Here is a 15,364-nt window from a genome sequence, read left to right on the forward strand (position 1 = left end):
GTACGAGATGGAATTTGAGAGCTTGGGTACTGCTATGGCACAGGCAGATGGTACGAGATGGAATTTGAGGGCACGGGTCCTGCTATGGCACAGGCAGATGGTACGAGATGGAATTTGAGGGCACGGGTCCTGCTATGGCACAGGCAGATGGTACGAGATGGAATTTGAGAGCAGGGGTCCTGCTATGGCACAGGCAGATGGTACGAGATGGAATTTCAGAGCACGGGTCCTGCTATGGCACAGGCAGATGGTACGAGATGGAATTTGAGATCACGGGTCCTGCTATGGCACAGGCAGATGGTAAGAGACGGAATTTGAGAGCACGGGTCCTGCTATGGCACAGGCAGATGGTACGAGATGGAATTTGAGAGCACGGGTACTGCTATGGCACAGGCAGATGGTAAGAGACGGAATTTGAGAGCACGGGTCCTGCTATGGCACAGGCAGATGGTACGAGATAGAATTTGAGGGCATGGGTCCTGCTATGGCACAGGCAGATGGTACGAGATGGAATTTGAGAGCACGGGTACTGCTATGGCACAGGCAGATGGTACGAGATGGAATTTGAGAGCACGGGTCCTGCTATGGCACAGGCAGATGGTACGAGATGGAATTTGAGAGCACGGGTCCTGCTATGGCACAGGCAGATGGTACGAGATGGAATTTGAGGGCACGGGTCCTGCTATGGCACAGGCAGATGGTACGAGATGGAATTTGAGGGCATGGGTACTGCTATGGCACAGGCAGATGGTACGAGATGGAATTTGAGGGCATGGGTACTGCTATGGCACAGGCAGATGGTACGAGATGGAATTTGAGGGCACGGGTCCTGCTATGGCACAGGCAGATGGTACGAGATGGAATTTGAGACCATGGGTCCTGCTATGGCACAGGCAGATGGTACGAGATGGAATTTGAGAGCTTGGGTCCTGCTATGGCACAGGCAGATGATACGAGATGGAATTTGAGAGCTTGGGTACTGCTATGGCACAGGCAGATGGTACGAGATGGAATTTGAGAGCTTGGGTCCTGCTATGGCACAGGCAGATGGTACGAGATGGAATTTGAGGGCACGGGTCCTGCTATGGCACAGGCAGATGGTACGAGATGGAATTTGAGAGCACAGGTACTGCTATGGCACAGGCAGATGGTACGAGATGGAATTTGAGAGCACGGGTACTACTATGGCACAGGCAGATGGTACGAGATGGAATTTGAGAGCACGGGTACTGCTATGGCACAGGCACATGGTACGAGATGGAATTTGAGAGCTTGCGTCCTGCTACGGCACAGGCAGATGGTACGAGATGGAATTTGAGAGCACGGGTCCTGCTATGGCACAGGCAGATGGTACGAGATGGAATTTGAGATCACGGGCCCTGCTATGGCACAGGCAGATGGTACGAGATGGAATTTGAGGGCACGGGTCCTGCTATGGCACAGGCAGATGGTACGAGATGGAATTTGAGAGCTTGGGTACTGCTATGGCACAGGCAGATGGTACGAGATGGAATTTGAGGGCACGGGTCCTGCTATGGCACAGGCAGATGGTTCGAGATGGAATTTGAGGGCACGGGTCCTGCTATGGCACAGGCAGATGGTTCGAGATGGAATTTGAGGGCACGGGTACTGCTATGGCACAGGCAGATGGTACGAGACGGAATTTGAGATCATGGGTCCTGCTATGGCACAGGCAGATGGTACGAGATGGAATTTGAGGGCATGGGTCGTGCTATGGCACAGGCAGATGGTAAGAGACGGAATCTGAGAGCACGGGTCCTGCTATGGCACAGGCAGATGGTACGAGACGGAATTTGAGGGCACGGGTCCTGCTATGGCACTGGCAGATGGTACGAGACGGAATTTGAGGGCACGGGTCCTGCTATGGCACAGGCAGATGGTACGAGATGGAATTTGAGAGCAGGGGTCCTGCTATGGCACAGGCAGATGGTACGAGATGGAATTTCAGAGCACGGGTCCTGCTATGGCACAGGCAGATGGTACGAGATGGAATTTGAGATCACGGGTCCTGCTATGGCACAGGCAGATGGTAAGAGACGGAATTTGAGAGCACGGGTCCTGCTATGGCACAGGCAGATGGTACGAGATGGAATTTGAGAGCACGGGTACTGCTATGGCACAGGCACATGGTACGAGATGGAATTTGAGAGCTTGGGTCCTGCTATGGCACAGGCAGATGGTACGAGATGGAATTTGAGGGCACGGGTCCTGCTATGGCACAGGCAGATGGTACGAGATGGAATTTGAGAGCACAGGTACTGCTATGGCACAGGCAGATGGTACGAGATGGAATTTGAGATCACGGGCCCTGCTATGGCACAGGCAGATGGTACGAGATGGAATTTGAGGGCACGGGTCCTGCTATGGCACAGGCAGATGGTACGAGATGGAATTTGAGAGCTTGGGTACTGCTATGGCACAGGCAGATGGTACGAGATGGAATTTGAGATCATGGGTCCTGCTATGGCACAGGCAGATGGTACGAGATGGAATTTGAGGGCACGGGTCCTGCTATGGCACAGGCAGATGGTTCGAGAGGGAATTTGAGGGCACGGGTACTGCTATGGCACAGGCAGATGGTACGAGACGGAATTTGAGATCATGGGTCCTGCTATGGCACAGGCAGATGGTACGAGATGGAATTTGAGGGCATGGGTCGTGCTATGGCACAGGCAGATGGTAAGAGACGGAATCTGAGAGCACGGGTCCTGCTATGGCACAGGCAGATGGTACGAGACGGAATTTGAGGGCACGGGTCCTGCTATGGCACTGGCAGATGGTACGAGACGGAATTTGAGGGCACGGGTCCTGCTATGGCACAGGCAGATGGTACGAGATGGAATTTGAGAGCAGGGGTCCTGCTATGGCACAGGCAGATGGTACGAGATGGAATTTCAGAGCACGGGTCCTGCTATGGCACAGGCAGATGGTACGAGATGGAATTTGAGATCACGGGTCCTGCTATGGCACAGGCAGATGGTAAGAGACGGAATTTGAGAGCACGGGTCCTGCTATGGCACAGGCAGATGGTACGAGATGGAATTTGAGAGCACGGGTACTGCTATGGCACAGGCAGATGGTAAGAGACGGAATTTGAGAGCACGGGTCCTGCTATGGCACAGGCAGATGGTACGAGATAGAATTTGAGGGCAGGGGTCCTGCTATGGCACAGGCAGATGGTACGAGATGGAATTTGAGAGCACGGGTACTGCTATGGCACAGGCAGATGGTACGAGATGGAATTTGAGAGCACGGGTCCTGCTATGGCACAGGCAGATGGTACGAGATGGAATTTGAGGGCACGGGTCCTGCTATGGCACAGGCAGATGGTACGAGATGGAATTTGAGGGCATGGGTACTGCTATGGCACAGGCAGATGGTACGAGATGGAATTTGAGAGCTTGGGTCCTGCTATGGCACAGGCAGATGATACGAGATGGAATTTGAGAGCTTGGGTACTGCTATGGCACAGGCAGATGGTACGAGATGGAATTTGAGAGCTTGGGTCCTGCTATGGCACAGGCAGATGGTACGAGATGGAATTTGAGGGCACGGGTCCTGCTATGGCACAGGCAGATGGTACGAGATGGAATTTGAGAGCACAGGTACTGCTATGGCACAGGCAGATGGTACGAGATGGAATTTGAGAGCACGGGTACTACTATGGCACAGGCAGATGGTACGAGATGGAATTTGAGAGCACGGGTACTGCTATGGCACAGGCACATGGTACGAGATGGAATTTGAGAGCTTGCGTCCTGCTACGGCACAGGCAGATGGTACGAGATGGAATTTGAGAGCACGGGTCCTGCTATGGCACAGGCAGATGGTACGAGATGGAATTTGAGATCACGGGCCCTGCTATGGCACAGGCAGATGGTACGAGATGGAATTTGAGGGCACGGGTCCTGCTATGGCACAGGCAGATGGTACGAGATGGAATTTGAGAGCTTGGGTACTGCTATGGCACAGGCAGATGGTACGAGATGGAATTTGAGATCATGGGTCCTGCTATGGCACAGGCAGATGGTACGAGATGGAATTTGAGGGCACGGGTCCTGCTATGGCACAGGCAGATGGTTCGAGATGGAATTTGAGGGCACGGGTACTGCTATGGCACAGGCAGATGGTACGAGACGGAATTTGAGATCATGGGTCCTGCTATGGCACAGGCAGATGGTACGAGATGGAATTTGAGGGCATGGGTCGTGCTATGGCACAGGCAGATGGTAAGAGACGGAATCTGAGAGCACGGGTCCTGCTATGGCACAGGCAGATGGTACGAGACGGAATTTGAGGGCACGGGTCCTGCTATGGCACTGGCAGATGGTACGAGACGGAATTTGAGGGCACGGGTCCTGCTATGGCACAGGCAGATGGTACGAGATGGAATTTGAGAGCTTGGGTACTGCTACGGCACAGGCAGATGGTACGAGATGGAATTTGAGATCATGGGTCCTGCTATGGCACAGGCAGATGGTACGAGATGGAATTTGAGATCATGGGTCCTGCTATGGCACAGGCAGATGGTACTAGACGGAATTTGAGGGCACGGGTCCTGCTATGGCACAGGCAGATGGTACGAGATGGAATTTGAGGGCACGGGTACTGCTATGGCACAGGCAGATGGTACGAGATGGAATTTGAGGGCATGGGTCGTGCTATGGCACAGGCAGATGGTAAGAGACGGAATTTGAGAGCATGGGTCCTGCTATGGCACAGGCAGATGGTACGAGATGGAATTTGAGAGCTTGGGTACTGCTACGGCACAGGCAGATGGTACGAGATGGAATTTGAGATCATGGGTCCTGCTATGGCACAGGCAGATGGCACGAGACGGAATTTGAGAGCATGGGTCCTGCTATGGCACAGGCAGATGTTAAGAGCCTGAATTTGAGATCATGGGTCCTGCTATGGCACAGGCAGATGGTACGAGATGGAATTTGAGAGCACGGGTCCTGCTATGGCACAGGCAGATGTTAAGAGCCTGAATTTGAGGGCATGCGTCCTGCTATGGCACAGGCAGAATCAGCTTCAGGGTGTGACAGCCGCTCTGCTTTCGCCATCTTGAAATTCTTAACAATCTGGCCTTTGAACCTGTGTTTTTTAAGTGAAGTGTGCTGGGACAATGGAGCACATCTGTGATCAGACACACACACTTTACGTGTCCATTGTTCCTCAACACCCCACTGGCAGGAGCATTGTTGATGTCCCGTGCGCGCAGAATTCCGGTGGACTCCCAGTGCCTGGCAGCTAGTAAGTCAAGTGAGAACTGAGAACCAACCACTGTTTTTAGCAACACAGCGACCACTGCTGACGCTGACACAAGCAATTGTAATGGACACGTAGGGAGTGCAGTCCTGTTTGGAGCACAGTCGCCTGAGAACGGAGAAGAGTAGCTGGAGGGGGAAATGGCAAAGACCAGGCTGGCCTAACCAGTAGCGGCGTGCTCTTCCACAGGGCAGGGACTGCTGGCTGGATATTGAAGCGCATTCTTCCCAAAAACTAGATGTCATTTTCCAGTGTGCGTGTGGTCAGGGGTGGCCACGAAACCAGCCTCTTTCCATGGCACTGTTACTTGCTTCCCAGCCTGGCCCTCAAAGCCTCTCGGTAGCTCCTCCAAGCACCTGCCCTTCTCAGCGGCTAGAAGCAGCTACAGATGAGCCTCAGGGAATAGAAGCAGCTCAAGATGGCAGGAGCTTGGATCCCTGAGCAACCACATCAAGGGCAGCGCCCTGCTGACCTTACCGTCTCCCCAGGACTGTTATGAGAGCAAGAGAAACGTCTATTGTATTAAGCCACCACAATTTTGGTGTGTTTGTTACTGTGGCCCAGTCAGCCATACACCACATGCCACACACAGCACAGAGGCATTGAGGGCAGTAAGAAGGCTTCCTCAAGGAGAATGTAGAAATATATACATCTCAAACAAGCCATGCTCACCACGTGGGGTGTCTGCCTACCTGGTAAGCCAGCCCTCTCTTCTGAGACCCAATCCCAGTTGACTGGACCAGAGGTGGACATCCGAGTCAGCCTGGGCCAACCAGGTTGCTTCTCCTAGGAATTTATAATTGAGACTCAGCTCTTCCAGTTGGCTTGGAATGAGATTCTATGGACTTGGAGCAGAGAATCTGACTGAACAGTCTGGGGAGAAACAGAAAGGGAAGGAGAGGAGAAAATGGAGTAAAGATATAGGGAGAAGCTGGGTGATGGGCAGGAAAAGCTGATGTCTGGCTTGTTGGCAGCTTTTCAGTTCTTGGGGCTAGTTTTTCAAGGGACCGGGGATGAAGTTCTGCCCCTTGGATTCCCTAAGAGATCTCATTACCTTGCCAGCACTTTATTTATTTATTTATTTATTTATTATTATTATTATTTTTTTAACTTTGCTGAACCCATTCTGAAGTGTTTTTTTTCCCTTTTTAAAAAAAAATATCAGCCAGGCACGGTGGCTCACGCCTGTAACCCCAGCACTTTGGGAGGCCAAGGTGGGCAGATCACGAGGTCAGGAGATTGAGACCATCCTGGCTAACATGGTGAAACCCCATCTCTACTAAAAATACAAAATATTAGCCGGGCGTGGTGGTGGGAGCCTGTGGTCCCAGCTACTCAAGAGGCTGAGGCAGGAGAATGGCGTGAACCCAGGGGGCGGAGCTTGCAGTGAGCGAGATCGCGCCACTGCACTCCAGCCTGAGTGACAGAGCGAGACTCCGTCTAAAAAAAAATAAAAAAATAAAAAATATCAGGTGAAGGCACTCACCAACATTATGAAATGTTTTTGTCTACGGAGGCAGGTGGATCATTTGAGGTCAGGAGTTCAAGACCAGCCTGGCCAACATGGTAAAACCCCGTCTCTATTAAACATACAAAAAACAAATTAGCTGGGTGTGGTGGCATGCATCTGTAGTCCCAGATACTCAGGAGGCTGAGGCAGGAGAACCGCTTAAACCTGGGAGGCGAAGGTTGCAGTGAGCCGAGATTGCGCCACTGCACTCCGGCCTGCGTGACAGACTGAGACTCCATCTCAAAAAAAAAAAAACCCCAAAAAACAGCAATTTAACTTTTAGGACTTTGTCCTAAGTAAACAGTAAACAGCTGGCCACGTGGATAAAGAGGTTTTTGTGAAAAGCTTCACGGTAGAGTTGTGCACAACAGTCAAAAGGGAAATCAACCTAAATGCCCAACAAGGTTGGGCCGGTTCCTTACTCACTCCACAAACACCGAGCACTGTGCTAGGTGCTGTGGATACACCAGTAAATAAAAAGCCTCTGTTCTCACGGAACTTATAGCCTTAGATGGACAATCCGTGCATAAACACATGACTATGTAACTTCCACAGGATACTGAGAAGAGGGAGGGGAACTCCACAGTGAGCACAAAGGCCTGAAGAGGGAGCAAATTTGGGTTTAAGGTCAGAAAGAAAGCACATGGCTGTAGGAGGAGAGGAAAGATGAGAGGTGAAGGGAGAGGTGGCACTGGGGCTGGAGCAGGAAAAGAGCAAGTTCAGTAAGGCAAAGGATGCAGGACAGTTTGGGGTCCTAGAGTTCAGCAGGGGCAATACGGATGGACTGAAAAGACGTACTCAATGCCAGGTGCAAACAGCTGGATAAGAGCATTTGCAGCCTGCCCCTGCCGGCCTCCACTTCCTGAGCCCACTCTCGCACACCCCCACCTCCACCAACGGCCTCTGCCCTTCCCCGGCTGCCCTGATTCCTCTGTCATCTTCTCACAGTCCCCAGTGCTTTCCTTTCCTTGTGCTCAGCCGAGTTTTAAATTATGTAGATGCATGTGTGCATTAGTTTCTCTTCCCCTTCCACACAAGTGCATCTGTGAGGGCAAGAATGACAATGGGCTTACTTTCCACTGTTTCCCTTGTGCTTGGCACACAGAAAGTACTCAAGAAATACTTGCTGAATGAAGAATCAAATGGCAATACCTTTCCAGATTCTGCTCCATCCATTTCACTTCCTGAAGGAACAGGAAGCTCGGAAGCAGGAGCTCCATATCTGGGGAACTCTGTTTGAGAGAGGATGATCCCAGCTGTGGCATGCTGGGACTCCCTGGAAGGGCTCGCTGCAGGCCTGCACCCCACCTGCTTTCTGTTTTGTAGGACTCACCCGCAAAAAGGACTGCTTCTCTCCACAAGTTTTGCATGTCCACTTGACACTCTTTTTTACCTGCAATGAAATTTCAGAAATACAACTCAGATAATTATTTAAAACAAAATGGAATTGGGCTGGACTCAGTGGCTCATGCCTGTAATCCCCCTTTGGGAGGCCGAGGCGGGCAGATCACAAGGTCAGGAGTTCGAGACCAGCCTGACCAATATGGTGAAACCCAGTCTCTACTAAAAATACAAAAATTAGCCAGGCATGGTGGCGGGCACCTGTAATCCCAGCTACTCAGGAGGCTGAGACAGGAGAATCGCTTAAACCTGGGAGATGGAGGTTGCAGTGAGCCGAGATTGCACCACTGCACTCCAGCCTACACGACAGGGTGAGACTCCATCTCAAACAAACAAACAAACAAACAAAAAACAAGTGGAATTGGATCTGAAATTTTTTTTTTTTAAATCCCAAGTAGCTGGGATTACAGGTGTGTACCACCATGCCCAGCTAATTTTTGTATTTTAGTAGAGATGGGGTTTCACCATGTTGACCAGGCTGGTCTCAAACTCCTGACCTCAAGTGATCCACCTGCCTTGGCCTCCCACAGTGCTGGGATTACAGGTGTGAGCCACCATGCCTGGTCTGAAATAATTTTTTTTTTTTTTGAGACGGAGTCTGGCTCTGCCGCCCAGGCTGGAGTGCAGCAGCGCGATCTCGGCTCACTGTAAGCTCCCCCTCCCGGGTTCACGCCATTCTCCTGTGTCAGCCTCCCGAGTAGCTGGGACTACAGGTGCCCGCCACCACGCCTGGCTAATTTTTTGTATTTTTAGTAGACATGGGGTTTCACTGTGTTGGCCAGGATGGTCTCGATCTCCTGACCTGGTGATCCACCCGCCTCGGCCTCCCAAAGTGCTGGGATTACAGGCGTGAGCCACCAGGCCCGGACCTGGCCCGAAATAATTTTAAAAACTGATGGAAGGAGTCCAAAAACAAACCAAAGCATGTGTAAAAATTTAGCATATCATAATCATAAAGATGGTACTTTAAAAGTGAGAAAAGAACAGACTATTTAACAAGTCCGGGTTGGTGCTGGGAAAACTGGCTATCTGTATGAAACACAATCAAATTGGGCTGGGCACAGTGGCTTGAGCCTGTAGTCTCAGCGACCAGGGAGGCCGAGACTACTCGAGCCCAGGAGTTTGAGGCCAGCCCGGGTAGCATGGCAAGAGGCTGTCTCACAAAACCAAATCCAAACAAAACAAAACCACTCCGAAAGACCCAAACTGAAGCTGTAAAAAAAAATTCCATAATATTCCTGTCTCGCAAAACCAAATCCAAACAAAACAAAAACACTCCGTAAGACTCAAATTGAAGCTGTAAAAAAAATTCCATAATATTTAAATTCTTGTTAAACTTGGGTCTAAAAAAAATTCCGTTAACATTTATTTTCAATTCTTGTTAAACCTGACTAGATGTGTTCTCTCTTAACATATAAAATGCCTAAAACCCACTCTAATGCTGGAGAATCTCTACCAGCATTCCACATGGAAGTCAAGAACAAGCCAGGGTTGCCCGCTATTATTTACCATTTTTTTCTGGATGTACTAGCCAATGGAATTAGAAGAAAGTTGTAAGATGTATAAAAATTATAAAGGAGCGGAAAACCCTATCCTTATTTATAGACAGAATTATAATACCTGAAATAACTCCTGACCTCAAATGATCTGCCCACCTCGGCCTCCCAAAGAAAAGCCAATTTTTTAATTTTAATTTTAATTTTAATTTTTTTGAGACGGAGTTTCGCTCTTATTGCCCAGGCTGGAGTGCAATGGTGAGATCTCGGCTTAGTGCAACCTCCACCTCCCAGGTTCAAGAGATTCTTCTGCCTCAGTCTCCCAAGCAGCTGGGATTACAGGCACGTGCCACCACGCCCGGCTAACTTTGTGGTTTTAGCAGAGACAGGGTTTCATCATGTTGGTCAGGCTGGTCTCGAACTCCTGACCTCAAGTGACCCACCCAAAGTGCTGGGATTAAAGGCTTGAAGCACCACGCCCGGCTGCTACCTGACATAATTTTTTATCTGAAAACCAACATAATGAAATGAGAAGCCGCTAAAACCAGACAGTCTAATACAGTGGTTAGGTACAAAATTAAGATACTTTCAAAAATTAATACAGCTTTTATATGAGCAGACATCTAATGAGAACACATAATTGATAAAGAGTCCGTTTATAACAGCAACAAATAAAATGTTACCAAGGGATACCAAGGTTACTTGAAGAAACGTAATGGATCATGTTTAACACCACAAAGATGTCTAGGTTGATCCATTAACATTCATACGATTAATATGATCCTAATACAAAATCATGAGGTTTTTGGGGGAAGTATCCAAAAGGATTCTAAGGAGGACAATGAGCACCTACCAAAAATTGAAGTGGGTAATGACTTAGCAATTTTACTTCTCAGCTTCTACCTTAAAACACCAATAAAACTGTGGATTTTCTATGAGTATATAAACAAGTAAGAAATTTTTTTTTTTTTTTTTTTTTTTTGAGACAGAGTCTGGCTCTGTCGCCCAGGCTGGAGCACTGTGGCATGATCTCGGCTCACTGCAACCTCTGCCTCCTGGATTCAAGTGATTCTCCTGCCTCAGCCTCCCAAGTAGCTGCGATTACAGGTGCGTGCCACCATGCCCTGTATTTTTTGTATTTTTAGTAGAGACGGGGTTTCACCACGTTGCCCAGGCTGGTCTCGAACTCCTGACCTCATGATCTGCCCCCCTTGGCCTCCCAAAGTGCTGGGATTACAGGTGTGAGCCACCGCACCCGGCCAAGAAAAGCATTTTTAAAAGTTTAGGACTCACAGAAGCTGGTAAAGGAATTAATTCTGGGAACTGCTGAGATAGTATGGTTGTGCCACTTCCTAGATGGAGAAACCACTTGATTCCTGTGTATTTTGGAACTCTCATGTCTGTAAGACGGGAATGATGCCTAAGTCAAAGGTTGTTGAAGTTAAACGTGTTAAAGTAGTACACAGCCGACTTGCAATTAAAATTAAAGTAGTACATAGCCGACTTGCCGTCCTCTTTGGTTTCAAGTAATTTTTTGTTTTTGAGACAGGGTCTGGCTGTCGCCCAAGCTGGAGTGCAGTGGTGTGAACACGGCTCACTGCAACCTCTACCTCCTGGACTGAAGCGATTCTCCTGCCTCAGCGCCCCTGAGTAGCTAGGACTACAGATGCGCGCCACCACATCCAGCTATTTTATTTTGAATTTTAGTAGAGACAAGGTCTCGCTACGTTGCCCAGGCTGGTCTGGAACTTCTGAGCTCAAGTGATCTGCCCTAGTGGGCTTCCCAAAGTGCTGAGATTATGGGCGTGAGCCACCGGGGCCAAGCAACTCACATTTCATAGGGTTGAAAATGACCACGAGGGTCAGGGGCGCTGGCTCACACCCGTAGTCCCGGCACTTTGGGGGCTGAGGCGGGAAGAACACTTGAGCCCAGGAGTTCCAGACCAGCCTGGGCAACACGGCCGAAACCTCATTCCTACAAAAAATATAAAAATTAGCTGGGGATGGTGGCCCACACCTGTAGTACCAGCTACGTGGGAGGCTGAGGTGGATCAGCTGAGCCCGGGAGGTGCAGGTTGCAGCGAGCTGTGATTGTTACCACTGCACTCCAATCTGGGCGACAAAGCGAGATCTTGTCTCAAAATAAATAAGTAAATAAATAAATAAATAACACTGGTGAACATGGAAGAGTGAAACAGGAAAACAAACAAGGAAATAGAGGCCGGGCACAGTGGCTCACACCTGTAACACCAGCACTGTAATCCCAGCACTTTCGGAGGCCGAGGCGGGCAGATCACGAGGTCAAGAGATGGAGACCTTCCTGGCCAACATGGTGAAACCCCGTCTCTACTAAAAATACAAAAATTAACTGGGCTTGGTGGCGCGCGCCTGTAGTCCAAGCTATTCGGGAGGCTGAAGCAGGAGAATCGCTTGAACCCAGGAGGCGGAGGTTGCAGTGAGCCGAGATCACGCCACTGCACTCCAGCCTGGCGACAGAGTGAGACGTGAGACTCTGTCTCAAAAACAAAAAAAGGAAATAAAAATAAACGGAAAATTTGTTTTTAAAAAACAGCATGAAACATTAGACGTGGAATAATTTAAAAATGCAAATGATCTCCCTTTATTTGCAACTCTTAGGACCCAGCTCCCGAAGGAAAATAAGTAAAAAGTTTCTGAGCCCTTAAAATGGCCCTTACAAACGCTTAGCATTAAATGCAAGCTTACAGACACATACTCAGCATCTTGCTGACTTTTTAACATACCTCTTAAAGAAGTCTGATCCACGCCGGGCACAATGGCTCTCGCCTGTAATCCCAGCACTTTGGGAGGCCGAGGCAGGCGGATCACCTGAGGTCGGGAGTTCGAGACCGGCCTGACCAACATGGAGAAACCCTGTCTCTATTAAAAACACAAAATTAGCTGGGCATGGTGGCGTATGCCTGTAATCCCAGCTACTCGGGAGGCTGAGGCAGGAGAATTGCTTGAACCTGGGAGGCGGAGGTTGCGGTGAGCCGAGATCGCGCCATTGCACTCCAGCCTGGGCAACAAGAGCGAAACTCCGTCTCAAAAAAAAAAAAAAAAAAAAAAAAAAAAGAAGTCTGATGCTATTCTTTCTCAGTGCATAGCAGATTACCAATAATTAGGAGGGAGGGACTATCAGAAGCAGATACGGTGACTGCAGTGTTAAGTGATATCAAGCAGGGAGACAGGTGCGATCCGGAGAAGGTTAAGTGGCATTCTCTATCTGGCACGCTGAAAGTTAGGGAGGCAAATATGTTCTAGAAACACAGATTATCTGTCTTTAAGACTCCGGGGCCCGTGGTTTATGCGTCGGCGAACAGCCGTATCAAGTCCCTGGCCCCGCGGAAACGGACGGCGGCAGAGGCGCGGGGCGACGGAGAGGGCGCCCAGGTGTGGAGCAGGGACGCCGCCGCGGCGCGCTCGGTCTCTAAGAACCGTCCTCCCCCTCTCACTGAAACTGAGACAGGGCTACTGCGTGGGGTAGGCTCTGCGTAAAGGATGCTATACTCAACCGGATTCTCCCACTACCTGCTACAATTCACAAGAGGCCACCTCCGCAGAACCATTACCTCTGGTTTGTACAAGAACCAAACAAAAAACTCAGAACGTTATGCGGGGGCGACCCCAATGAGACCCGCCCTCAGCGGTCCCTGCACTCCTTCGGGCCCGGTGCATCCCGGAGCCATTCGAGACAACACCCACAGCCCCGCCATTCCCCGTCCGCTGTCCCCGTGCCGGAGGAGGAGGAGGGGGCTGGCACCCGCCAGACCTGGTGCGCCTGGAAGAGGCGGCAGCTGCAGCAGCGTAGCACCCGAGAACGCTGAAGCGACGCCATCCCTGCTTGTGCAGTCGCCAGGCAGCCAAGCGCGTGCGCTCTGCATTTGTCCCGCCGCGGCCCCGCCCCACGCACGCGCTCCGGACCCTCTAGTCCCCTACGCCGTCTCGCATGCGCTTATACTCTTCGCTCCGGCCGCCGCGGCCCCGCCCCTGCGCACTGGGATCCCTCTAGCCTGCCGCGCCTCTCGCTGGTCATCTGCGCCCCTCCGACCTCGGAAGGAGTCCTGGGTGCGGGATTCCTGGTAGCCGACTCGTCGTCTGACCAGGGCCGTGCCCGCATCTTCCTAAGGCAGCGGTTCCGGCCCTGGGGAGACTGGAATTGAGACGGCAGGGCCTCCGCTGACCAGTCCTTGGACACAACGCGGAGCGGGGCTGAGGGGCCGCCCTGCCAGGCCTGCGCTGCCGTGCTTTTAGGCAGCAGCGAACAGTTAGCCTTTGAACCGGAGCTCGGGGTGGAATACGGGGAGACGGAGGGGCTCACCACACCCACGCTTCCCGGAGAGGGCGGCGGAGGCGCGCGGCCGCCGAGCGCGAAGCCGGTCCCCCTGCAGCCCCGGGAGCGTCCCAGGCCCACCCTACGGAGGGTGGAGGCGGCCCCGCAGCCCGACGCTCACGCCGCAACCCTGCGTGGCTTAGGGTTGTAACCTCGTTGGAAAATAAAATACAAAAAATATTAAAATTACCTCCCACCGTACAACCCTCGGTGTCTAGGGTTGTAATTTTAATTTTTTTCCCAACTTTTACACAGTGACTATCACAAAAAAAGCGAGGTGGTTTTTTTTTGTTTTTTGTTTTTGGAGACAGAGTCTCGCTCTGTCGCCCAGGCTGGAGTGCAGTGGCGTGATTCTCCTGCCTCAGCCTCTCCAGTAGCTGGGATTACGGATGCCCGCCACCACGCCCAGCTAATTTTTGTATTTTTAGTAGAGACGGTGTTTCTCCATGTTGGCCAGGCTGGTCTCGAACTCCTGACCTCAGGTGATCTACCCGCCTCGGCTTCCCAAAGTACTGGGATTACAGACGTGAGCCACTGCACCTGGCCGACACTCGCTTTTAACAGCAGAAACCATCCCGTTGAAGAAAACACCCAATCCTGACAAGGGTGCAGGGAGGGCTACCCCTCTGACAGGGTGCTGGGAGAACGGTCAAATGCAAAACTGTGGAAAGCAACCTGGCAATACTGCTACCCCAAGAAAGGAATCCCTTCACCTAGGTGATTTATTATTCATTCCCTAGTGTTCCCTGAAGAATACTAGGAAGAAATGGAAATCAGTGTTCTGAAGAACGGCACGGACTCTTAGGCAGTTCCATCAGCAAGAACCTGAGTTTGAAGTGACAACGTGCTGTGGAGAGGCAAGGTTACAGAATTACAGTACATCGTTTGACTTCTGCGACACCGGCATTATTTTCTGGAGTGTGTGTGTGTGTGTGTGGCTAAGGTCGTAGGTAATGATAATTTTTAATTTTTTCCAACTTTTGTACAGTAAGTAGTTAGAAAAAAAAATTGAGAGACAATATGCCAATAGACAATGGTCAGATAACGAATGACAATAAACTGACTGCAGCCTCTGCAGTAACCGGGCAGTCGGCTGCTTGGGAAGGACGTGGTCAGGACTGCTTGCTCCCCTATTTTTTGTACCACCCTCCCCATGTCAGAACCAACCCAAGAAAGCGCTCCCCAAACCAGTCACAGAAAACATCCTGCTTCTTGTTAGCTCACCTCCAGTTTCCAACAGCCTGCGGTCAGAACCACCTGGAGCCTTCCCCGTTTTCCACCCCCTGGGTCCTTGCGCCTACCCACACCGGTGAT

At 50.8% G+C, this 15,364-nt stretch overlaps 1 protein-coding gene across 5 annotated transcripts in view; it reads right to left on the reverse strand.

Annotated features, from left to right (window-relative positions):
• Positions 1-15,364, reverse strand: part of MRNIP (MRN complex interacting protein) — a 30,306-nt gene extending 14,942 nt beyond the window's left edge. Inside the window, exons 1-3 of one of the 5 annotated variants that reach the window (XM_034961205.3) lie at positions 13,490-13,567; positions 8,136-8,195; positions 5,985-6,165 (exon numbers count right to left, since the gene is read on the reverse strand). Coding sequence is in view for 2 of the 5 variants with exons in the window: in XM_014345180.5 (XP_014200666.3) it covers positions 8,136-8,195; positions 13,490-13,555 (126 nt within the window). In the remaining 3 variants the exon portion in view is untranslated. Of the gene's footprint in view, positions 1-5,984; positions 6,166-7,954; positions 8,035-8,135; positions 8,196-13,489; positions 13,672-15,274 lie in introns of those variants that run through there. The other 4 variants (XM_055112913.2, XM_034961210.3, XM_014345180.5 and 1 more) reach the window with 4 other exon arrangements.

This window comes from Pan paniscus, chromosome 4 (assembly GCF_029289425.2).
Source record: "Pan paniscus chromosome 4, NHGRI_mPanPan1-v2.0_pri, whole genome shotgun sequence".
Classification (NCBI taxonomy): domain Eukaryota; kingdom Metazoa; phylum Chordata; class Mammalia; order Primates; family Hominidae; genus Pan; species Pan paniscus.